This window comes from Sander lucioperca, chromosome 2, assembly GCF_008315115.2.
Source record: "Sander lucioperca isolate FBNREF2018 chromosome 2, SLUC_FBN_1.2, whole genome shotgun sequence".
NCBI lineage: Eukaryota > Metazoa > Chordata > Actinopteri > Perciformes > Percidae > Sander > Sander lucioperca.
Window position 1 is genome coordinate 41804895 of NC_050174.1, and position 26853 is coordinate 41831747.

A 26853-nucleotide genomic window follows, 5' to 3' on the forward strand; every position below is an offset into this window, starting at 1 on the left:
AAGGAAATTCCTCCAATAACTTTGTCCCTTTTCTGTTTATTCATTCTTTAACACTCTTGCAGCCTAAATTCAATAGCTCTCTAACATGCTCCACCGAGATGAGATGGAGCCGAATCACCTCTGTAAAAGAGCTTTTTAGACTGTGTAATTAGTGACGACAGAAGCTGAACAATGCAAGTTTGGAGTTGTTGATGGCAGGTTTGGAAAGGACACGCGGAAGAGAATAGAAGGAAGTTAAATATGGCTGATGGGACCTCTTCCCAGGACTGTGTGGGTGTGTTTACACTGATTGATTGACATCTTCCTGAGTCTCTTGTTGGCAGGACAAATGACACCTTTATCATTCTTATTGGTAGATGAAGATTTGTGACCTAATAAATTCCCATCAAAGCTCAGGCCGACCTTAAACCTGAGCAGAGGTGTAATATCAGCCAGAATAACTGAAATCACCTGTGTGGGTGTTTGGAGGTTTTAAACTATTTATGTCAACCTGAAAAGCTACCTGCTTAACACCTGGTTATTTAGCCTTTATATATTCACAAAGTAGATCTGAAACTCGTTGATTAATCATTTTGGTTGACAGAACATTGATCTGCGGCTATTTGGATAATTGATTAAACGTTTAAGGTATTTTTAAAGCAAAAATGGCAAACAATTCCTATTCAAACTTCTCAGTTGTCAGGGTTTGCTGTTACTGTGTCATAAACTGAATATCTTAAAGGGGTTGTACTCAATATTCCGAACACTAATATAGCAGTAAACAAACAGCTGCTATGTAAAGATATAGGGGAGTAATGGTGTCCTGAGCAGAGAATAAAGTCGCACTCCCTCTGTATGTGTAGAGATCTAGAGCTTCTCTGAAGTTCTTTGTTTTGACAGCCGGTCCAGCCTTGTGTGCAAGTTATTGCATTGAGTGCTTTGTGCGTCGGCGTCGAGGGCCGTGACAAAGCGCCTGTATTTGACGAGTTGGGATAACTGTCTGCGTGATCTGTGTGGCAGGGACGTCGTTAGGCCTATTTTAGGAGTTCTGAAGCAACCCTAAATTGTTCCTAAATAATAATAAGAACAACAATAATAATTAGATTTTTTTTTTTTAACAGTGCACTTTGTATCACTAACTACGGTGAATCAATCTTCCTTCACCATTCATCTGTGTGTGTCGGTGTGTAGTGTGTCTGTTTTAATTATATTTTACAACTGTCAGCTGGTCGAAATGGCAGCGTTAGAAGCTCAACGAGCGCCCATGTGCACGGTAACGGTATGTGGACGAGCGAGGTAGAGAGTTAGCTACGGAAGAGAGCCATGCAGCATTACAACAAAGCAGAGAATCAAGGATTCTGCAACTGTATCAAGCATCTAATTAACACTAACCGTATCCCCATAACAAATAATATATATCCAGCTACAAAATAGCCAAAAAGTCGGAAGTTAGACAGAAGTACAAAGAGTCGTTGTGCTATCAAGATCATGCATGGTCTCGTTGCATTGGTATGTGAACTGGCAGCTTTCAGAGCGTTGCAGACCGGAGCGTTGCAAGTAACTGGAGGATTCATCTCGTCTCGTCGCTACTCTCTCTCACACACACACACACACACACACACACACACACACACACACACACACACACACACATACACACACACACCAATACACACGCAGATGAATGGTGAAGGAAGATTGATTACACGTAGTGAGTGATACAGAGCTACGTTTTCTTGAGGTAAAGGAAAGAAGATATTTTGATTTGCTATGGAAAACAATAGTCTAGCTAGAATGAACGAGAAATACAAGAAACAGTTAATCTAGCAAGCTATCCACAGCTCTTTATTCATTGCCAATAATATAGCCTATCTCTAGTATTCTAAAACAATATCAGTCCCCATAGAATGTTGTTGTCACTGAAAACTAAATGTCATAGGGTCCCTGTTAATGCTATTGTACCGGTGTATCCTTCAATTCATTGAGCAGATGGACATTCTGAGATATTTTAGCAGAGAGAAAGAGAAGCAGGAGATTGGCAGGGCAGTTGATTCTGAGGGAGCCGGCATGATTGAGGTCAGTAGTGATCTACAGGTCTAAGGAGTTTTGTTTTCTTCTTACAATAAGCATTTGTTGGCAGGTCTAGGCACTAAGGCATAGCCTAAACTAAATTATTTCATTATTGTATTATATTTATTATATATTTCTATTTATTATACTGTATATGCTATATTGTGACCACCTTCACTTTCTGCATTCATTGGCTTTGATAAATTAAATAAATATGTAGATGTTGCTTAAATGTAGGCTAGGCTAAACATGAGCATATGCCCACAGATACACATGTGAAAATAAAATGAAAGCAATCCTACACTATCGTCCCTGCTGTGTGGAGGCAATCCCAGACCTTTTTTTTTTTCTGAACATAGAGTACAGCCCTTTCAAGCTTTTAAACTGGTTGTCAGCCAAAACAAGCCATTTAAAGACATCACCCTGGGCGTTAGGAATTCAGGATGGGCATTTTTTTATATTAAACAAATAAAGTAATAGTTGGACCTTTTAGGAAATATGCTTATTTGTTTTTTAGCCAAAAGCTAGATGAGAAGATTGACACCACACTCATATATGTTGGGTAAATATAACACATTCTATTTGTGACAGTAAGTAAACAGTGTTTTGGAAATGTCCAAACAACAGACGTGTGAGAGGCTACTGTCACTAGTCATCACAACCATCTCTGTTATTTATGTCAACCATTGGCTTTACATTGTCACGATGATGCTACATAAAGCATCTTAAACGGATACATAATGGTGCTAATTCACTCATGTTGTCACTGTGTGTCCTACGGATCTGCTGGTGTTGTTGTGATTAATGGGCATCCTGAATGTGCCTAAACAGCATCCTCAGCCATCTCTCTTCTATTCTCAGTGAGCCGGTTGTCAGCGGTCTCGAGCAGCACCTTGTCAAGTCTGATTTCCCCCTCCAGTTGGCTCTCTGAAGCCAGAGGGCCAGCTGCTTCCAACTTTAGGGCCTGTTATCTACCGGGCCCCTCTCTATTGCCTTTGGCTGCCCTCTGGTCGTCTGTCTGGCCTCAGATTCAATCGAACCACAGCTAGTTTACAGATAATCATCAAGCTGAGGCCAGCTGTGTGGCACGCATCCACAGGCCCATTGTTGCTAATTGAATTAGACCCCATGCTGGAAGTGACAGGGAAATGAACAGCGAGCCATGTGATCAGCAGACTCAGAGAGGGCAGGTTGGATCAGGATTGCACGCTGGTGTATATGGTCGATGTCTGTGACTCAACGTCTGAGTTACATTCACCCCGACACTGATATTTCTGTCAGGTTTCATTTTATGACGTATGTCAATGGGGGTCAAGTACAGCGGCCAATCAAAAAGCCACTGCTGCCAGGCCTTACATGAGGTAAAGAGGCTAAAATGTCTGTTTATTCTTTCCTCTCTTTGCCATCTGCTGTATAACTTATTTGCTAGCGAGATATACAACCTGCAGCAGCTTTGGTTTTTAAGAGTCGTCATAAAAAATGCTATAAATAAACCACTTTCACCATGAACACTGTATTTATTATAGTCGCGGCTTTCACAATTTTTTACTAAATCACAAACACATTCTCCATAGACTGCCATAGTTTCCATTAATTTCCATGTCATCAATCAAAGTCAACGAACGGCCAACCGCACTTGTCCTTTATCTCAACTTTGCACTACCCCAAGATACTATTTCTTCTCTTCCCTTCACTCGTCCACATTTTTGTATTGCTGTCATCTTTTCAGGTCCTCTTTCAAAGTTGTATATTTCTGTCACAGAAATTGCTAACTTAACAGCATGTCTGCATGTAAAAATGAAACAGAGGGACTATTTTTACAATATAAATTCGTATAACCTTAATATTTTGTTGGCATTTTTTTATTGTAGGAAGAAGAAATCTCATAAAATTCGTAGCATTCACAGCTGCTGTTAAACTCTGCCAAGTGAATTGTGCGGAGGGAAATAATTGACAACTCTGATGGGAGAGGGGAAAAAAGCTAATAACTAATCAACTTTTCTGTCTTTTCTGGAGGCTCTTTAACTTTGTGAGGGTGTGACTTTAGCTGTACAGTATAATCAAACCTTTCTGCTGTGCAGGCACTTTCATTCTTTTGCTTGTCAGTCTGTGTGTGATGTTTGCCAGAGCAAAAGTCTACCTGTGCTATAGAAAGTAGGCCATTTGGGCTGATGGCTGACGGCTGACACAGGTCCTGTGTGACTCTCGCTGATTCTGTAGCTCTCAAAGGTTTATTTTTGGACGTTCAGCAGCACATCATCTGTTAACTTTGTTTGCCTGATAAACCTCATGGCTTGACCGTTCTGAGATAAGCATCTGTTTTTTTTACCACAGCATTGTGGGACGGTTATGCAAGTCCATGATGTCGTACTACGTCTTCAGTGGCTCGGTTGCGCTGATTGGTACGCTGTTATGAAATGTGACACAAGTTATTTGGTTGTCATCTTAATTATTCATACACACCTCTGTTGGATGTGAAAATTGGGTTGTTGTGCTCTGCTGCGCAACAAATCGTTCATTCTCTCAGAATAAAAGTGAATAATATGAGAAGAATGTGGAAATAATGTCAGACCTATGTGAATATGAGAGCAGTGGTTAAAACATGTTCTATTATTTATTGTTTTACTGTTTGTAGTCCCCTATTCATAATGTACGATGTTATACATTTGCTCTGTTGTCTTTCCAAGATATACCTCACATTCTCTCTCTTTGCGTTGTTTGCTTTACTGAATTTGGCTTTAAAAGTTCTCTTTTATTTCTGCCTCATGCTTTACTGTACAGCATTTTGTACATGTTACATTCACCCTCCTCTCCACACAAAGCACCATGTGGATTTATTCTTCTCTCCTCTGTCTCTCTCACCATGTTCGAATTACAAGAAGCTGTTTTGTGCCGGTGTGTCAGAGACTATGCATGAAATTTACTGGCCCGGAGTCCCGCCATTTGAAACGCAAGACGTGGCTAACAGATCTTGTGCCATTTCCCATCTCCTCCGGCTCCCGTGTAAAGCTGACCTTTCCTTCCTCGAGGCTATATTTAAACTCTGAGCACCAGAGACTTATGGCGCCACAGGAAATTTTATTATCAACGCTCTCCATTTATCTGACTTAATTCAGGCCTGCCGTAGATCGTGCCAAAGTATGTTGTATATTTACGCTCCGCTACGGCGAACAAGGGCACTGGTGACAAAACCGACCAGCAACACCTTAGCGGGGGTGACACCTGGTGAAGCATTCCTTTGAACTGCTCTGAGGACCAGCCATGACATGATTCTATTTACATCATCTGTGGAAAAGTGTGAGAGGAATAAAGAAAAAAGGGGCTGCGATATTATTCTGTGAAGCAGAGGGTTGACCAGAGAGCCAAACACAAAGGGACTTGACATTTTGTGCAATCTCAGTTGGTAAAATGTCATAGATTTCAGCCACAGACACATTCATCAGCTAAACTAAGTACACAGTCGGTTCAATGAGCTCACGAACACACACGCATATTCTTTTTTTAAACTCTCGCCCAGCCATCTGCTTAACCATTCACTGACTCTTTTTTTCTGTGCTCTGGCAGGTCTGAGATGGGAGTTCAGAGGGTTCTCCAGGTGGATCTGAAAATGGAAAGCTTTCCGGAACCGCTGGGTAGCCGCTGGATGGCCTGGCAGGTGGAGTACCCGGCCAGTCGTGCCGCCACACAAGAGGCTGAGACGGAGATCCAACTGGCACAGGAGGACCTAGCGGGCATCGTGCCGCTGGCCATGGTGAGTCGTGCCACTTCAAGCTCAGTGTCACACCCAAATAGACGGATGCACTCTTATCACTCTGTGAAATGTTGAGCACCATATTATTTTGAATTTTACACTTTGAACAACATAACATTTGCATAGATTTTCTTTGAACACATGAATGAAATACTTTGCATTGGAGATGGCTGAGAATTGCTGCACTTTTTTTCATGACCGGTGGCAGCCTGAAGGAGAAAGATCATTGCATTCATGAGCTGCTCACATGTTTTGTACAAATTAGTCGATTTACTAAATGTTTAAATAGCAAACCGGGATGCAAGGATGTTTTCTTCCAGAGTAAATGTTTATTGGCATTGAAACACTACCATTACCAGTACATTTATTAGTAAATATAAGAAATATTGTACAAATGAGGTACTCCGACACACTGCATTTCAGAGGGAAATTATACACTTTTTGCCTCATTACATGAATCTAATAGCAATAGTTACTTTTTCAGATCAGGGGTTTTATATACAAAACATCTGATGAGTTTATAAAACAATAGACCCAAGTGCATGCTGGTCCTACACCTGCCTGCCTACACAAACCGGAGGTGCCTGTGGGGCTATCCAATCTTTAACAAAACAAAACACTCAAAACTAATTAGAAATACCTCCTACACTACTCAATAGTATATCAAATTTTGAAAAATACTTAACAGATTAACAACCACTCAAGAGAGGCTGAGTACTTTTCCTTTACTTAAGTATAGATAGGGGCGATTCCAGGATTTTTTAAGTGGGATAGTAATCGGGGGCCCGGGGGATTTAATCAGAATCCAGCCTAGAAAATCTGCTTAGAAATATAGGAAATATTGGATAGGATAGAACACCACAATGCAATTTTGCTAAATAAAACACATCACATTCATTATTAATGTTTCACTTTTTTATTTTCAACATTTTCTATGGGCTCTTAAGGCAAAAAATTGGATAGTCATGGTCAATTGGCCATGTGACAAGGGGTGGGAATTTTTTTTCTTCACAGAACTGTATAAAAATAAAGTGCAATACACTTACAATAAACTTGCCTCAAAGCTTGCTGTACGCAGTCTTCAGATAACAGGAAACAGAACAGAAATAAAGTGCAATACACAATTTATTTCTTACAGCAGCAAGTGCTCTACAGTGAGTTCAATATATTTATACTTCAAAACTGGCCTCAAAATTTCAACAAAGTACACGTCTGCCATACAATGTGTGATTAAAGTATATATCCATTTACCAAATGGAAAGGCAGCGATTGGCAGAACAGGAAGCAAAATGACAGTACTCTGATCCAATGGAAATGTCAAGGATGGACCCAAAAATGCAAGAGGATTTTATTAACAAAAGATTTACAACTTAAGGTGTCCTTAGGAAGGCAGGCAGGCAGGCACAACGAAGATAAACCAAAATCCAAAAACCAAAAACCACAAAAAAAACCCAGAAGACACGAAAGGGAAAGGGGGGGGGTGGCATTCATATTTGGGGGGGTGTGCCCCCTCTAGACCCGCTCCTGAGTATTGAGACAGAGTGCATCGCGTCATATTCTGAAAACCACGCCCACCAGAGGGGAGAAGAACTCTCCACTTACCATTTACTTGCACTGCGTGAAGGTTCCTCCTCGTCGATTTCGTCTGCTAACAAACAGAAAAATGCCTAAAAACTGCTGTGTGGCGATATTCACTACCATCATGTTGTTTGCTAGCAGACAGAATTGACGAGGAGGGATCTTCACGCAGTACAAGTCAATGGAGAGCGGAGAGTTCTTTTCCCCTCTGGTGGGGGCGGTACTTAAATGCACTCTGTCTCTATATTTTGCTGATATTGTGTACATTGACTTGTAACAGAGTACTTTTACATTGTATTATTACTACTTTGACTTAAGTAAAGGATCTGAATACCTTCTCCACTCACTGCTGCTTAGCTGGAGAAGGCAGAGCTATAACGTAGGCGTGTCCCTGCAGACTGTGTTTAGGAGTGGGGCTGGAGGAGAGCATCTGGAGCTCCCAGCAGGCCCCTGCCTGAGGGCGCACCTGGAGCTGTGTGTCTCCCTCAGCGAGGCACAGGTACTCTGCTGTGTAGATTAAGCTTTGCTCCCCCTGTAGAACTTCAAATAGAGAGCTTTGTTCAGTGACCCAGAGTGCACTGCTTCTGATTCAGATCAAGAACATTTAGGTGAAACAAATGAGCGACATTGATTTGTGTTGACTAAAGAGAAACACGTGCTGTCACATCGGCGCTGATTACTAAAACGAAAAATTACATTCATTTCTATTTCCGTGCCTTCTGATCTGCATGATACAGACCTGACTGCTGTGTCACGGTGATTGTCTAAGTATTGCCTGCAGCTGCGTAGATGATAGATGCATGTGGGTGGCTGTTCCTGAATTCAGAGGAATGTGGCACAGCCATACCCACTGATCCCTTCCCTGGATAATGAAAAACAATGTGTTCAATGCTGCAGTATTGTTTGAGTTCCTTCTCTCACATCCTTTTCATGTCACTGATGTGTCAACAGCCTACTTGCCTTGCTCTAGGAATACATAGTTTGCTCCCACAAATGATTGCAAAGTTGATTTGCATGATTATCTCGCAAAGGCTCTACTCATAAAGAGAATTGACCAGAATTTTTGAAAATCACATTTTAAATCAAATCGTTTATTTGATGTTGTTCAAGTCCGAGGAGGAAATACATCCTCTGTTGTAAACGTGAAAGCCGATGCAAAATCTAACACGCACTCTTCAATCAATCCTAAAACTGCCGGCTTTTACATATTCTGCTCATCTTTACATAAAAGAAGGGCTTTTAATGGCTCACTATAAATCATTTTTCGCAGTGGCAAAAATCCATCTCAATTAACCTGATATTACAATTATTTGCTATACTTGGCTAAATCAATTAGGGACAGGGTAATTTAGGCAGGAGCCTCTCAGGAGATAAAGATGAATAGTGTTTCATATGTACTAAAACTGTGTGTGTGTGTGTGTGTGTGTGTGTGTGTGTGTGTGTGTGTGTGTGTGTGTGTGTGTTTGTGTGTGTGTGTGTGTGTGTGTGTGTGTGTGTGTGTGTGTGTGTGTGTGTGTGTGTGTGTGTGTGTGTGTGTGTGTTAGAGTGTGTGTGTGTGTGTGTGTGCGCCCAGCATGCACACAAAGGCTTGATTTTTTTCCGTTCCTTACCTTGATTTGCTATTCAGAGGACCTGTCAGTGATTCAGTGAAGCAGCTGCTAGAGACTGTGTGGATACTGTGTCTTGAAAAGGATCAGGTTCACTGATCAGCGTATACCTTTGATACCAAGATTTCAACATTTTTATTATTCGACCTTTACTGAAAAGACGTTGATTGGGACAATTGTATTTCATTCTTTTATTTGCATTCTTTTCGCTCTTCTTCCAAGTGCGTCTCCCACACACACAACTTCCCAAGGTGCACAGCATCTCCAGCCACCCCATGGTACTTAACCCACAACACAAATACTTATACATGCTGACACATTCAGAACTCATTAACTCTCCCTCTGTCCCTTTTTCTCTCTCCCTCACACACACACACACACACACACACACACACACACACACACACACATACACAAGCATTAGGCTTTTTGCAATCTGCATGCACCAATATGGGAGAAGCACACAAGCGAGAAAGAGTCTGAATTAGATTACTTGGGATCACTGTGGCATGAAAGGCCCACAGATAAGTTCCTCTCCCTTCCCCCTGCTACACTCCTAGCTGATAGAAAAGAGGAAGTCAGGTAATGTAAGAGCAGTGCTGTCAAACCCCCCTTACACACACACACACACACACACACACACACACACACAGACACATCACCCCCCACCACCACCACCACCACCACCACCACCTTGCCTCCACCAAAGCAAAACATAACCAGTGATTCCAACAGAAAACAGGTTTCTGCACACAGAACTGAAGTCAGTAATAGAGTAGTGAAGATGGAGATGTAGCAGAGACCTGGGTCCTCATTACAGAGACTTTCTGAATCTGACATTCACTTATCTGAAGCTATGATAGAACAATCAGTTAGAATTTTGTTTCTGTAATGAGGCCCCTGATATGTAAAATGTGGGCGGACAGTCACATGCCCAAAACAATCAGCTTCTTCGATGGCAGGATGTAGTGGTGTGTTGTGTGTTCATGAAACAAATGTTGGATTACTTTAAGAGGGAACACAGAATATCATAAGGGAAAACCACACAGAGTTGTGGTCAGACCTATAACTCAAAGATGTCTGCCCACGGGGTACTGGAGATCCAAAATCATGGTTTTACTATTTCAGCACCAGACTGTTGTCATGTAATGTACTGTAATCATTTTCTAGTCTTCTCCAGATGTACATCAGGGGGAAAAAAAGAGTACAAGTTGACTGACCATAATACATTTTTCCGCTTTTCAAGGAAATGGATCTTTATATGTTATACAGTACTAAGTAGTAAGTTTTGCAGGTTTTTAACTTACAAGGCAGCCTGTGGACATCTCTAAGACTGTGGTTAGTCAGTGTTCAGCAACTACTGATCTGAAATATGATCGATGTATCCCTTTTTGGCATGCTTTGAACATTACTCACTCACCTAGCAGAAAGAGAGCACCCTCACATCCCCTTTTTTGCACCACTGGTCGAATTCAGTCCAGTGTTACTTGTATTTATGCCTCTTGTTTCGACTCCCAACTCCTGAGAAAAAAATCTCTGAGAGCCAAAGTAATGAGCAGAACATGGTGCTGCAGACTGTAGTGTTGATCAACAGTGTTAGCAATATTACATCACAGACAGTCAGCGATATCGAAAAATTTTGCTTAATGGAGCTTTGAAAGAAACATGAATACCCAGCTGCCTTTGTAGTTACAGTTCTCCAAGCAGCATAAAGATGAACTAAAAGCCCTCTTTGGTGTCATTGTTGTAGTTTTTTTGTGTGTGTTTTTACAATAGTGGATCATTGTTGTGATCAGTAGTATCTACAGTTAATCAAGGTGACAGATGAACAACACAGCCCCATACTTAAATGACATTATAGGTCAATTTCCAAAACAACACATATGACACATACGTTCTATTTACCGTCGCGCAGTGGCAGTTTAATCATGTGACTATAGTCACATGACTGTAACAGGCGCAGTTTTAAACACGTAGTAAACGTTCTGAAACAGAACTTATTAGGTTTAGGCAACAAAAATACTTAGTTAAGGTTAGTAAAACATCAGGGATTGGCTTAAAATGTGTTACGTATAACAACTAAAAATGTAGTCTATATCCACGACGTTCCACTTCCTGGATTGCTCCATTGCCGACGGAAATTCCCGCCGGATTTCACTCTTTTCGGCCGGATGTCTGTTACTTTCCGCTTTCTGTGTTGGAATTTTAAACTCCAATCGATTTATGAGGACTATCGGTTAACTGCTCCTCAGATCTCTGCAGCGTAAATCCTGAGTTTTCTGTTGCACGACTAAAACAACTTTTGAACGTACACGTTTCACCAAAACAAGCTCCTTCCCGAGGCTATTTTGCAGCCACACCGTGGCTCTGCCCGGTGCTTAGTGATGATTGTGATCGGTTTAAAGAAATACCAATAAACTAGAGCACGTTTTTCTCCCATCCCGGAATGCTGTGTGTGACTAGCCAGACCCTCCTCCACAGCGCTGTGGAGATAGGTCTGGCAAAGCGAGACTACTAAAAATAAGGACGTAACGTGACGTCATGGTCATCATTGTAATATGGGTTTCGTAAAATTTGGTTAATTTTTTTTAAATTTCAAAATGACAGTTGACTTTTAGCTTCACATGGGACGAGAACCCCGGCCTCCTGAGTGAAAGTCTTGTGTTTGTTTGACCCCTACGTCCGCACGCGGAATTTGACGCTTTGATACTTTGTCACCTCGCTTCCTCGTTTGCTCTCGCGATAATTACTACAGCCACAAAGGTCGCCGCCTAACAACGAAACCTAATTGTGGGTCGTAAGCTGCTTGCATAACCGACTGATACGGTCGTTTTCTGGGGGGAGGGCGGACTTAGATTAAAGAAAGAAGAAAAGAAGAGCACAGGAGGAACAGACTTAAAGGAAGAAGGGGGGTGTTTTCAGAGATAGCAGAGAGGGAGAGAAACACAGGGAAAATTCTCCACTATTTTTAATCTAGTTGAGAGGGGAGACTTCACAGAGCATGCTGAAGGCATCTGTTGACACAACAGCTCTGTGGTTTTGCTCTAGAAGGTCCTTTCATCTGTAATTAGCACTAATTAGTCTAATAAGCTAGACTGTATTTTGACGTAATGAGATATCTGCTGTAATTGTGTTTTGACCAGAAATAATCTCATAAACCAAATGAGGATCCATAACTGACCGTGTCTCTAAAGGTTGTAATGTAATAAAGCTAATGCCTATTAGAAATGAGAAGCTTATTTTGGGTTTGATCACATTTATGGCCTATTACTTCAATGGCTCCTCAGACCCGTTCCCAGCCAATTTATGTCGTGTTTTAAATTACTGTGCCCTTGTTGGAATTGATTATTATAAAAAGGTATTTTTATTGCATTTTCCCAGCCAAGTGATGGGCTCTGCCACGGGTAACACCTCTGGGAAAGCAGCGGCATCGTTTTGAAAGACAAAACTCTTCTTTTTTTCCCCGTTCCCTTTGAAGAGGGCTCCTCCTGTGTGTTGCCACAGACCTACCTGCATTGGGAGGGCTCAGAGCAACGCTCACCACTTTGTCACCAATTTCAAACTGTGAAGTAGGAGTTCTGCAAATGCAGCAATTATTTCAAAAGCAGACTGCAGAAAATAAAAAGAGTACTCAAAAGTTTTAGTCAGTTTAGAGTGAGGAAGCGCCTGGGAACTCTTTCTGTCGACGGTAATACCGCTCGTCTGTCCTGGCTCGTCTTCTCTTTACCGGCTTTTTTTTTTCTTTAAGATCTTTTCCTCTTTTTTTCTCCACCTCTTCTCTTTTGCTATGTTTTCCAGACAAGCATACATACATATATTAACAATGTAGATTCATTGCCTCCCTTGTCACCCTCCGCCTCCTTGTGTCGTCGTTCTCCGTTTCACTTAAAGTGTGAAAGAGCTGTGTGTTTTTTTGGGTCATCTTGAGATGGATCTTAAAGGCAGTAATTGGATGCCTGTGCAGATTCCCTTGCACAGTAGGAGGCTGGTCCATTATCTTTTACCATCGTGAAGTAATATGCTGCCGTCCAGGCTGCCCTCATCATCATTACCCATGCTGTGGATGCCTGGTGATGGAGAGGGAGCAAGAGGACAGGGCATCCATCATATCTGGACTCATCAGTCTTCCTGTTCCAGCCGAGACACCAAACTGTGCTCACTCACACGAGCATCCGCAGCCATAGAGATGAGGAGAAATGAAGGCAGCCGTTTGTATTCACGTATACCGCTCCAATGTATCGTTAAACAATACATCATCACCCTGGCCTTCTCTGGCCACTTCTGCTCTCACATGATAAAGTCATCTATCAACATCCCCCGATGAATGTTTTATTTTACCCCTTTCTATTCCATTCCTTCTGTTGCAATGCACATCTTCTCTGCCAGGCAAGTAAGATCACCAGAGCCATTTATCAAACACACAGTTAGACTTAGAGACATGAGCACTTACATGCCAGCTAATCATGCAAGCTGTTTATCAAAAGAGCACGTACGGTACGCCTTGCTTGAAGTTACCTGATTTCAGTGATCTAATAACCTTGGCCACTCAGTTCCACTAGTGCTGAGTCGCTGGGCATGCCGCTGCTGTTTTAGTAGAACAGGATAAAACATAGCTTTTTTTCTCCACATAGCATGAGTCATACTCCACAGTTTACAATAAGGGGCTGATGGATGGACCCCAAGCGAGCAATCCATTAGCATCTACTACAGCTTAGAGGCTGATGATGAAGTGGTAGCACTAATTGAGGCTGCCGCAATATGCACATGTAGCGTACTACATGTAATTCTAATAAGGACAACAGATCGGGACAAATGGTCACTTAATCCAGAAAACGATCAAAGTCCTTGGCGCTGAATGGCTTAACATTTTGCCATCGCAGGATGTAAAAGGTAGTCAGAAGGGCTGACGTTCATTGTCACTTTGACTGCATTTACGGCAACAAGTAAGGAAAAGAGAGAAGGTGAACTACTGTGCCTTCTCATGACACTGGGAAATACTTTTAAAAAGAACAGAGGTTGAATAGCAAATTCTTCCAGTGTCAGGAAGATATACCCTGAAATGTTTTTGTAATTGAAAGGCCTTAAGTGACTGGGGTGGTTTTGTTACCTTTTAAACACATACTTTGTTACACTCACTTCACTTGTGTGGTATGTGATTAGAGCTTTAATTTCTGCTGCTGCAGAACCAATTTCTGCAAGGCTTGCTCATTACGGAGGCATCAGAAAAGGATCAGCCACCATTAAGAAAGCGAACCTTACCACATTATTTTTGAAAGCTCCTCCAGCAGTGAAGTCAAATGACTTGTTTAATGTGTTGTTCTCAGAAGATGACCAACAATGCATTCATGCATTTGTGTAAAAGTGTATCTTTGCCTTGCCCACAGAGAATGGTAAGGAGCTGTACCCTTTGGAAGCTCTTATATTCTAGTTTCTCTAATTGAATGCTGTGAACCTTTGTTCCTGTCACTGTAGCCCTCTTTGTTCTCCTAACCCTGTCAATTATGGTGAAAATAGTTTGTACAGCGAGGGATGAAGGGAAGGGCAGGATCCAGACTGACACGTCAATCTCAGAGTGACAGGCTCTGCACACGTCCATATCCCACATCTCTCCATTATTTTTAACATCCCACTCCACACTCTTGCCAAGTTCTATTCATTCTGACTTTAATCCTGGCCCACTGAGGTTTGGGAGGAATGCGTGTATTTGTTTTTAAGCGGTAATGGACTCTACAGTGGAGCTGACCTTTGTGCCTGCTGAGAGAGGTCTGTGTCCAGAGGACAGCTAAGCCAAGCTAAGCCAAGCTAAGCTGCCGGTATGGATCTCGATCAGAGCCGGGTGAAGAAATCAGACCAGAGATCAGGAGGTCATCCCCCGCAGGCATGGTTGGCTGTCGGGGAAGAACTCTTCATCGATCGGCTGAGTGTGATAGATATTGGGCTGAAATTGAGCACACTGGCGCAGGCAGGGTTGTTTCCTTGCCTTCTAGCCTCTGGGCCTCCGCTAAATGGGCAAACAGCAGGGGCACCAGTGAGACATCACAGTACCGGAGCCAGTATCAGTCAAAGCACCCACCAGCTCCCTTCCCTGAGCCCCTGCAGCTCTCTCTCGCTCATCTCTGGGTGAGCAGAGAGCTGGTTTGTTCCTGGTCAGGCTGTTCTCATGAACCATACGTACATTGTTGTGCTTCTAAGGTGCACTCCCAGGTGAGGACTTCTTCACTGTAATAGATAGTAATAACTTCACAGACACAGTAAGTTAAACACACAATAGGCTTCAGCTGAAGGAGAACAACACTTCTTCTTACAGGCTCCGCAGCCTGCCCTATCCAAGTGAGTTCTGATCTCTCTTCCTCTTACCGCCCTTTTTATTGGGGTTCAAACACACACACATACATTATAGGCTACACCCATATGTTGAGGCTCGGGTCAAAAGGGCACGACATGTTCTTTAACCTACTTCAAACCAGTTTTATGATCCTTCCCTGCTCGGACCCCCTGTTGCTACATCCTGTTGTTACATCCTGTAATAGGTGAAGAGAAGAGATATGTGTGCATGCAATTAAGTGAGAGCAACATATAGAAACTGAAGTATATATAATAAAACTGTATATAAGAATATTTGATGTATTATATTCCACAATTCCCCCTTTTGAACTCTACTAGAGTTCAACCAACTCAGAGGAAAGAGATCAAGGAAACAAGATAGAAAATAGAGAATCCACATCTAGGTAATAAACATTTCATAATATTTTGTAAAATCATTCTTTGATGATAAGCTAGTTAAGAGTTGATTATAGTTCATCTGCCCATCCTGATTCAATAAGGTTTCACACATCACTTCTAATGAGAATAAGGTCAGCATATCAACATTTGTTTCAATAAGGCATGTCAACAAAGCGTAAAACAACCTGAAAAGAAAAAGTTCAAACACCCCCTTTTTGACTCACCTAAGTGAGTCAACAACATTCACCTTATCTGCATCGTAACTCCATTAACAATAAGGATACAGATAACGGTTACTAGTACCTTAAGGCACATTAGTCCTTTCACTGCTATAGGAATGCAAGCTTAACTTTTCTCCGAACGGTCTTCTAGTCTCAAGTTCCTTATAACAGCACCACTTTATAAGTAAGGTTACAACCCTCTATGTTTAAACCATGTTCAGGCAACTCATGCAATTTTCAGCTAGATAGAGTAATATACAATGTAAAACATGAATAACGCACGATGATGCGATAGGAAAATATTCTTGGCGCTCGGTGGTAGCTTGGCACGCTACATGTAGGAGAGAAAGCGCTTATTTCACCTCTCTCTCAGGTGATTCTCTTCTTCAGGTCACAGGGGTAGACTACCCTGGACCTTGTTGGACACTGGAGAGGATTATTCTGCCTCTTTTTCCCTAGTGTCTGGCGGAGAGCCCTCCGCACTGGCAGCCAGATCCCTGGCTACTTCTTTGGTGGAGCGCCCTGGCTCCTGTGTGGCAGCACACTGGCTCCAGTGGTACCACTGTTTACCTTTCCCTCCGAGTTGCACTGCGTGGGAGGTTCGTGCAGTCACTCTAAATGGCCCCAACCACCGAGGTGGAGACCACTTCCTTTTGATTACTTTCAACAACACCCACTCGGCGTCAGGCGCTGATTTTGGTTCTGCGTCCTGGTTTACCGCAGCTACCTGTCTAGAAAACAGAGAGACTGTGCCTTGTAGCTGGCGAAAAAAACTTTATGAGAGATGGTAGTGGAGGGAGAGTCAGTGAGTGGAAGTTGTGACCATGGTCCTGGAAAACACCTCCCTGTTTGTAGTTCATATGGAGAGAACCCTGTCCTGCTGTTAACAGACATTCTAACTGACATGAGAGCTAGAGGCAGGGCTTGCACCCATTTCATTCCTGTTTTGCTGCAGATTTTGGCAATTTTGTTTTTTAGGGTCAAATTCATTCTTTCCACCTTACCCTGAGACTGTGGATGATACACTGAGCCAAACTTGTGTTTTAGTCCCAGCATGTCTTCCACTTTTTGCAGGTCCTTGTTCCTGAAATGTGAGCCATTGTCTGATTTCACTCGTTCAGGGAAGCCATGTTGGGGAATGTACTGATTGATCAGGAACTTTATTACTGTTTGGGCATCTTCGTGTTTTGCTGGGACAGCTTCTGGCCATCCTGTGTACGTGTCCACACATACTAACATATACCTGCAGCCCTGTACTTTGTCAATCATGTCAGTATAATCAATCACAATTTCTTTTCCCGCCATGGTTTCTAGGGGATAGTGTCCCCCTTCTGGTTTTACTGCTGACCTGGGGTTAAATGCTTGGCATTCTGGGCAGGTCTTGGTGACCTGTTCAACCATGGGTTTCATAAATGGATGCCACCAGTGTTGTAGATTTCTTAGCATCTGGCTAACCCCTACATGTCCTACCCCATGAGCCTCTTCCAAGGCTGTTTCCCTCGCCCCTGGGGGCAGAATGGGTCTGCCATCTGGGCCTCGCCACAGTCCTTCATTTTGTGTGGCTCCCCGGCTTTTCCACACTGTTTTTTCTTGAGGGGATGCTAGTGCTTGTAATTCAATGATTGTTTCTCTGTTAAGCTCAGCTCTTTTCTCTAGGTCTGTGGTTACCACCAGTTGATGTGCATGATATCCTGCTGCGGTTTTTGCAGCACAGTCGGCTGCTTCATTTCCTTTGCTCACGCCGTCTTGGGTGTTGCTATGACCTTTGCACTTGACTATTGCTACCTTGGCTGGTAGGAGGATTGCTTTTGCTAGCCTTCTCATTTCCTCCTCATGTTTGATAGGTTTTCCTCCCGCTGTTAAAAACCCAGCCCTCTGCCATTGTGGTAGTTCAAGGTGAGCTGCCCCTATTGCATAAGCTGAATCAGAGTAGATGGTCACTAGTTGTCCTTCCCCTATCTCCAAAGCTCTAATGAGGGCTTTTACCTCTGCTCTTTGTGCTGATTGTGCGCCCTGCATCCTTTCTGCCTCTAGCGTTTTCACTTCCTCTCCTGTGTCCTCTACTACTGCGTATGCTGCTTTCAGTCCCTCTGTCTCATGTCTGAAGCAGCACCCATCTGTGAATAGCACTCTTCCTTCCCCTAATGGTTGTGCAGCTAGGTCAGGCCTGACTTTTTCCACTTTCCTGGTTTTGTCCTCACACTCATGTGGTTCCCCTTCCCCCATTTGATCTGCCATATTGATGCCTTCATGTGTAAAAGTTAAGTTCGGGGCCTGTAAGACTTTGCTGATTCTTCTTTGTCTGGTTGGGGTGAGCGAGAACATGGCTGAGTTGACGAAGGACACTATGCTGTGAGAGGTCAGTATTATCAGTGGATGTCCCATGACAATGTGTGACGATTTTTGGATGCATTTTGCTACCCCTGCCGCGTGCTGTGTGCATGCTGGTTGGCGTTTTTCGATTTGCTCAAATGGAATACTCATGTATGACAACACTACTCTGGTACCCCCTTTTTTCTGAAACAAAACCCCGTTTGTTGCATGTTTTGTTTCAGAAACATCCAAATGGAATGGGAGAGCATAGTCTGGGCAGGCCAAATTTGCAGCTGCGGCGAGGGACTGTTTTAGTCTAACGAATGCTTCTGTGCCTTCTTGTGTCCAGACTAGTGCTGAGGACAGATTGCGCATACCCTGTTGGCGAACCATAGCACGAAGGGGATCTGTTAGGTCAACATATCCTGGCACGTAGGATTTACTGTATCCTGTTAACCCTAAGAAGGACAGCATGTCTTTTACAGTGTACGGTTTAGGGTGAGACAAAATGGCTGATCTGTGTGCTGGGGAGACACCTACACCACTAGCTGAGAGAATTCTTCCTAGAAAGGTGACTTCCCTTCTACAGACCTGTATTTTCTTCCTGCTTACTTTGTAACCTTCCCTAGCCAGGGTAGTTAAAACATCTTTGGTGGCTTGTAGGCAGGCAACGGCAGTTGGAGCAGCTATGAGGAGATCATCTACATATTGAACCAACACAATATCAGGTGGCAGAGTGCAGTCTGCCAGTGAGGCTTTAAGAACCTTGTTAAACAGGCCTGGTGAGAGCTTGAACCCTTGAGGTAGACGTGTGTAACGCATGGAACGACCCATGTATGTAAATGAGAAGATGTCACGCAGGTGCTCTGCCAATGGGAGGCAGAAAAAAGCATTGGAGAGATCTAAGACTGTGTACCAGTGGTGTTGTGGCCCTATGTCCGCGAGAGCAACATGTGGGTTGGGTACTGTGAGTGTGATGTCTACGATGAGCCCATTGATGGCGCGCAGATCATGAACCATTCTATATTTTCCTGTTTCTGCTTTCAAGACTGGGAGAATGGGTGTGTTCCACTGGGAACGAGAGGGCTCTAACACCCCTGCATCAATCAAACCACGCACTGTATCTGCAATACCTAACTGTTTTTCCCTAGAGCATGCGTACTGAGGTATCCATACCGGTGCCGAGGGTTTTAGCTCAAATGTGAGGGGAGCACACTGTACCAGACCTACATCAGTTGGGGTTTGTGACCAAAGTGTGGTTGGAAGGCTGTCCAACATTGGCTTAGCATCCTGGTGATCAGTTCTCTCCCTACCATGGTGTCTAGTGATAAGGTCATGTTGAAGGAACGCAGTGTCACGGCCCTCACAGGAAATGCAGTAAGTTTTAGTCTGGGGAGAGAAATGGACCTGGGGAAGTGGTGTAACCGTCCAATCTGTGGCCGCTAAGGCTGTTTTTACCATAGGGCCTAGTGATTTGGTATCGTAACCTGGGTGTAGGGCGAGTGAGACATGTGGGGCAGATTCCTCAGTCATGACAAACCATGGCAACTGTTCAGGGGTTAGTTGGACCGGGGCGGCTACGCCCTCAGGCCCCACAAAAATATATAAACATCTGGTGTCTGCTATGGCGTAAAAGGCGTCTTGATAACAGAGATCAGAGTGGATATCATACTTTAGGGTAACATGCGGTGGGTCTGGGGGAGGGACGAAAGGAGCAACCTGAGAGATCCAGGGCTTCCATAGGAAGAACTGCTTAAGGATACCTCCAGAGCCCGGGCCTTCAGGAGACAACATAGCCCAGTAAACATCAGCATAGGGGGTGTCAGAGGTGGGGGAAAGCATGTATTGTCCATGTCCTTGACCTCCTTCAGAGCAAGTCATTTGGTGGCCATCTGGGAAGGTTAATATGATACCATCAGCACAAACAGGATAGACACGCCCAGTTAATGAGAAGATCTCTGCCCAGGAGATTCATGGGAACCGTGGGGGAAACAACATAGGGATGGTGAACGCGTTGATTCCCTATGGCAGTGTGCAGTGGTTCAGTTATTGGCAGTTTTTGTCTTTCCCCAGAGAAACCCATCACCATAATGTGTTTTGGTGAAACTTTTTGTGGTGGACAGTGTCTGATGGTCGAGCACGTGGCCCCTGTATCAACTAGAAAGGGCTGTTCAACCCCTTCCACTAGCATGGACACCATGGGATCTGCCGTTGTCCCTGTGTCCTGCCGCTCTGCTGGGGAGTGTCATTGTGGCTGTTGCTGGCCTGGTTCCCAACCAGCCCAGTTCCATTCAGCCATCTGGAGTTGTGCCTGGGGAGGCCCTGCAGGTGGTCCCTGTGGTGGTTGGTATGGACCCCTTTGCTGATATCCCCTTCCCCCTTGTGGCTGACCCCCCTTCTGCGGGCACTCCCTAGACCAGTGTCCCATCTGACCACAGACAAAACAGGCTCCTTGAGCTCCCCCTCGGGGCGGGCCTCCCCGCCCCCTCCCTGGTCTCCCGCCACCTCTCCCTCTCCCATAACCCCCCCCCGTTGTTTTGCTGCCATTGTGGTGGACCCTGTGGGTAAACTGGGGGTTGAGCATAGTGTGGGGGACCTGGAATCCATCCAGGGGTGGGGAAGAGATCAGGAGTGGATTGGGTGGGGTCTGCGGTTACTGCCATCACATGTCTACTCTTTTTGTCCTTATCTTTCTTTCCCTCATTGACTTTCTGCCTAGCCTCAGCCAATTGCATTTTAAGCAGCTGAGCTTGTAGCTCCTTTAAATCAGATTCTTCTGAATCTTGGTTGTCTTGTGCGCGGGTCATGTGGAAAATTATGTGACGTTCCCATTTAGTGGAGTCCGCTCCTATCATGTCTGGGTTTTCTTCTATGGCCTGTTTAACTGGTTCTGGGACCCCCTTAAGCACTGCTGTTCTGTACCATTCTTGTTGTACTCCCGGTTTGCCAGGGTGACAACCAGTTTGATTTATCCATTTTTCCTTACAACAGTCTATGAAGTCCCTAGGGCTTTGTTTGGCATCCCATTTAAATTTGGGGATGGCGGCAGCATTGGAAACTGGATATCTATCTCTCAGATGTCTGCCTATGGCAGTGGACACATGGGTGAAGGGTGTGGAGTCATTCATTCCGCTAGTGCCGGCCCCTGACTCGAGTTCCCTCACATCTGTGGCCAACATGCAGCGATGAGTTATGGCCCTGAAATCTCCTAACGCTAATTTATGGCCTGCTGTTAATCCATCTAATTTTCCTAACCAGTTACCTCCTCCCTCACTTATTGGAGGAAGTTTATCAACTAGGCCCTGCAGGTCACCCATGGAGAATGGTCTGTATTTGTCTTGCACCCCCACGCGGAATAGGGGAGCATTAAGTCGGGTGGCAGACAAGAGGTCCTCCTCTGTTAATTCTCCTCCCTTATCTGACCCTTCGTCCTCTGTATATTTGATGTATTATATTCCACAACATATAGCTACGAAACGTCAAGCACTGTAATTCCTAACCATTCCACATTTTGTTTTTGCTGTATACACCACAGTGACTGGGTGGGTCATTAGTCTCACATTGCAAGACCTTCCTCTACAGCGCTGCAGAGGAGGTCTGGCTAGTCCACACAGCATTCCGGGATGGGAGAAAAACGTGCTGTGGTTTATTGCCATTTCTTTAAGACAATTGTCTTGGGCGGTGCTAAGCGCCAGACAGAGCCACGGTGCCTCTGCAAAATAGCCTCGGGAAGGAACTTGTTTTGGTGGATCGTGTACGTTCTAAGGTTGTTTTAGTCGTGCAGCAGACAACTTAGATTGGACAGATAGTCTAGCTAGCTGTCTGGATTTACCCTGCAGAGATCTGAGGAGCAGTTAACCATAATCCTCATAAATCCACTGGAGTTTAAAATGCCAACACAAAGAAAGTAGAAGGTGACGGACATCCGGCCGAAATGAGGGACATTGCACCTAAGCAATCCCGGAAATAAAACATTGTCGATATAGACTAGTGGGTCATTAATAGGGTTGGGTACCGGTATCTGTAATTTTTTAGTAACCGACCGAATTACATCGGTACTACCGAAGACCGATTCACTTTAAATCAAACAGTGCCAAATTTCGATACCCAAGAGCGCATAAGCGCAAGCATATCTGTCCTCTCTACATGTTGACGATAGCGGAGCTCCGACACACACACACACACACACACACACACACGCGCGCGCAGAGCTGTTGTGCGGATGGAGAGTCACGGCAATGCCGGTAAAGCGGTTGCAAGTGTGATTACACTTTTCAAAACTCCACCCAGACAGCGTATATAACGGCGAGGTGAAAGTGGTCGCGGTGTGGTAAACGTTAGACTTCCTCTATGACAGGCAGGCACCACTGTGTTCACACTGCCCTGTTGACTGACTGACAGGCTGGGGTTGTAGGGCAAGGCAACTTTATTTCTATAGGACATTTTAGCAACAAGGCAATTCAAAACACTTTACATAAATCATTAAAGAGCAGTTTAAAAAGAGATAGAAAATGCAAACAGGCTAAAATAGAATAAGATACAAATACAAGACTAAAAGATACAGTGCAGTGTAAGAAATTAATAATTATTTGATCATTTGTAGGGACGAGTTTGGGAGGGGAGAGGGAGGTGGATAAATAGGTTTGGAATTATTTTTACAACTGAAATGAATTAATTAAATATGTTATTAAAGAGGGAAAGTACAGAAAAAAGGTACGGTTGGTTACCGGAACCGAATTCCAGGTAGCGATAAAAAAAAGTGAACGGTACCCAACCCTAGTCATAAAACACAGTGCGGAATTTCACCCAGGAAATGTGTGTTCCTTGGGACTGTTTTTATCCAAACCAGGATCTTTTTCCTAAACCTTATTAGTCGTTTTAGTGCCTAAACTTAACTGTCCTCGCCGCATGACGCTGACTTTCAGCCGGCGGTCGCCTAGTTTTGTAGGATATCATACGTATTGGTATGCATACACTATTGTAATATATCATACAGACCCATTCATGAGAACATGTTGCCCTGGTGCCTGACCTTGATTCTTCTAGAGCTAAACCTTGGCTGTTATTGAAATTCACCAGGGACACCCGCTCCTCCCTCCTGACCCATTGATCTAGATGTATTACAGGTATGGTATTCATTAGAATAGCAGGGGATTCGTCCTACAAACGTTAAATATTGTACTTCCAGCTATGTCCAGCCATGTTTTATTCACAAGCTCCTTTTCACAGCATGGGGCGCAATTCATGGCCACTGGACTCCAGAGGGTGGCTCAGTCCTTCCAGCACCAGGCCTCGATAATTCCTAACTTTATCTTCAAAGTACAGACACTAATAAGCCCTCTGACTGTTAATGTACGCATATTATTGGACAGGCGTGTTTATAAGAGATGCCCTGAAGGTGAATGGATGCAGCACAGAGCACTATAACTGCAGTTCATAAACCTATACCACTTCCAGTCACACAAAAAATCTCTTCCTTTGCATTCTGTATGTCTCTACTGAAAATAAAACGTTTAAGATAGACCCTTAGATAGAATCTTTGCATTATGGAAAATTAATTATACTGTCAATAACCTGTGTAGACTCCCTCAGAATCAGGGACAGTTCATTAGTAGACAGTTATTAATATTTGTGGGGAGATTCGTCCTGTCAGCAGCTTGTCACTGACAGTTCCCCGCAGTCAAAGTTTACCCGTAAATCATGTGCACTCATAAATAATTTACAGTTGAGAGCATTTCGATGTGACTAAAACATCAATACGGTCCATGAACTGTTGTGTGTGTCCTCTTGCATAAGTGACTAAGCAGCTCAGATGAAGAGTTCTTGAAACGTCATTGGTTGCCCTTCTTTTGAAGTTTGTGAGGGCAACAATACGACATAAATCATTCCAGCACTGAGTCCACTATAAGCTCAGAGGTATCTGCTCAAGTTTATACAGCCCTTTTTTTCCTTCAGGTGCTGTGAGAAGCGACAGGACGCGACAGTTTTGTCTTTTGATGTGCTTTTTATTACCATGCTGCTTTCACAGACACACTGGCCTGCTCATCAAAAGTCAAATTCAGGTGAGACATTCAGAAGTAAAATGCTTTATTCTTTTATTTCACGCAGAGACACTTGCAGTAAGTCGATGAGTTGAATATTTAAAGGTCCCATGGCATGACAACTTCACTTTATGTGAGTTCCCCCAGCCTGCCTATGGTCCCCCAGTGGCTAGAAATGGCGATAGGTGTAAACCGAGCCCTGGGTATCCTGCTCTGCCTTTGAGAAAATGAAAGCTCAGATGGGCCGATCTGGAATCTCCTCCTTATGATGTCATAAGGAGGAAGGTTACCTCCCCTTTCTCTGCTTTGCCCGCCCAGAGAATTTGGCCCACCCATGAGAAAGAGAGAGACATCATGGCTTGAAAACAAGCGAAGTATGGCAGTTGGTCAAGGCCACACCCCCACCCTCCACTTTGCCCCCCCTCTCTCCTCCTCAATAGCATTTAAAGCTACAGACACAGAAATGGCACATCCTAAGGAAAGCTCATTGTGGGACTGGCTCTAGTGGCTGTAATTCTGCACCAAGGCTGAATTTCGGGAAAGAGACTTCAGATACTGTATTAGGGGACCACTAAGGCCTATATAAAAGCATCCAAAAAGCAGCATGTCATAGGACCTTTAAAGCAAAAGGTTATGCATTTTGCGGAGAAGGCTCTGCTCTTTGAGAGACCTTAAAGAATCTGAGCAGCAACCAGGATTCTGTGGAAGAATTAATCCGCCCTTAAAGAAAGAGTTCGACATTTTTGAAAATGTAGTGTCATCAAACTTGAGGTTGTCAGGCTACCAGCAGAGACTCTAGACTTCTTCCTGCCAAAAAACAATAATGCAAATAATCCCCGTAATACTACAACTTTTCCGTTTCTATACTTTGGTTTTTGTATCAATTGAACAACAAGATATAACTTTTTAATTAGCTAGCTTTTAAAGTTCTGGTAGGTAATTTTTGTACAGAGCCTTAGCAGTTTCTACCTGTTGTCAGACTTTATGCTATGCTGAAATAAGATAATCGGCAGCTGACTGTAGCAATGGCCTTCTCATCTAACTCTTAACAAGAAAACAAATAAGTGTATTTCACAAAATATTCTTATAACACACATACACAAACATTATATGAACAATACCAAAAAACTTAGCACATTAGGAGGAGTTTGGGGTGGTGGAGGAGTTTGGGGTGGTAGAGTATATGCGGCGGCATCGAACGCGTTGACGTTAGTGTATCAACAGAGTAATAGGGAAAAGTGTCAGGTCATCATGGCAGCATTGTATACTTGCTTGAGTTTGATTGTAAGTTAAGCTGGTAACCAAGCAGCTGATGAATGAACCAGTGATTGTGAGGCATGAGAGTAGCAGGAATGCCAATCGTCTCATGAAAGTGCAACTTCAGTACTTTTTCTGAACAAATCCTATGCTTCATACTTGGTTACTATGAAACTGTCCTAGGTAGAGCATATTCGTATCTAGGTATCTATCATAAAGGAGTAATTGTTTTGCCAAAATGCATACAGATTGCAAAAAAAAAGCCCTAGCGAGTTACACTCACAAATGTACCATGGGCCATAATCGACACCCAGCTATAACAGCAACCATCCGAACAATTCAGCTCCTTCACATATTGCCACTTTTTGGGTAGCTGACTTCCACTCTGTACTGGAAATGAAGTGTCCTTTCAATAATGTCTCTTAATTATTGAATGAGGTACCTTGTGATCCGTGTGATCATCACCATGATCTCCCATTACCTTTCTCCCGACCAGACACAGCCAACAGAAATAAGCAGATCAGATCTCTGACCGGCATGTACCTCCTACCTACCATGGGGCTCTTTTTGTGTCACCTACTGCTGCCACCTTCATCCAGTCTGCCGGGAAGAAGCGAGGAAAAAGGGGGAAAAGGGAAGACCGGAGAGGAACTGGCTCATTGTTGGAGGAGCAAAGAGTAGGAAGAGTAGGGAAGTGAGCAAGAGAGAGAGAGACCCTCATTAAAAGGCAGTGTGTTGGCTTCACAACCATCCCACCACTTCAATGCGCTGTCATGCAGTGATGTATCGCTCTGCATGGTGCTACCAAGGCCTTTATTCCCACTCTCCTCCATGTTTCTCGCTTCCAGCCAATTAAACACCCACTGGAATAGAAGGGAGGAAGTGCCACATTGAGCATTGGACAACGTGGAGAGAGGAGCTGATGAAAGGACATGTCTCTTTTAGTCTGCTTAATAGCTTCAGGACACCGTTTGAGTGGCATTTAATGTCTACAGCGTATAAATCACCATCCCTCGACTCACGTTTCAGTTTCCCTACACGTACGCTTGCTTTATCGCCAAGGGATAGAAATGTTTATCAGAAGTATGAATATTTCATTTAGAGTTGACTATTGGCATACTTAAAGACCCCTTCTAATGCTTTTGCTTAAGAAATGACTTGACAAATAAAGAGGATGTGTCCAATGACAAGTCATTAATCATGGAGGTAAAATCACCAGATTAGGCTTATAGGTTTTTTATACTACCTGACTTGTGCTTTTGGGTTTATCTGGTAAGCTTGTTGGCTTAAGGACAGCCACAACAATGCGGGGC

The 26853-nt window shown here is 43.7% G+C and overlaps 1 protein-coding gene across 1 annotated transcript in view; it reads left to right on the plus strand.

Annotated features, from left to right (window-relative positions):
- Positions 1 to 26853, plus strand: part of si:dkeyp-14d3.1 (transmembrane protein 132C) — a 184424-nt gene that overhangs the window by 122944 nt on the left and 34627 nt on the right. Inside the window, exon 4 of the mRNA XM_031300701.2 lies at positions 5614 to 5800. Within this exon, the coding sequence (XP_031156561.2) occupies positions 5614 to 5800 (187 nt within the window). The remainder of the gene's footprint in view (positions 1 to 5613; positions 5801 to 26853) is intronic.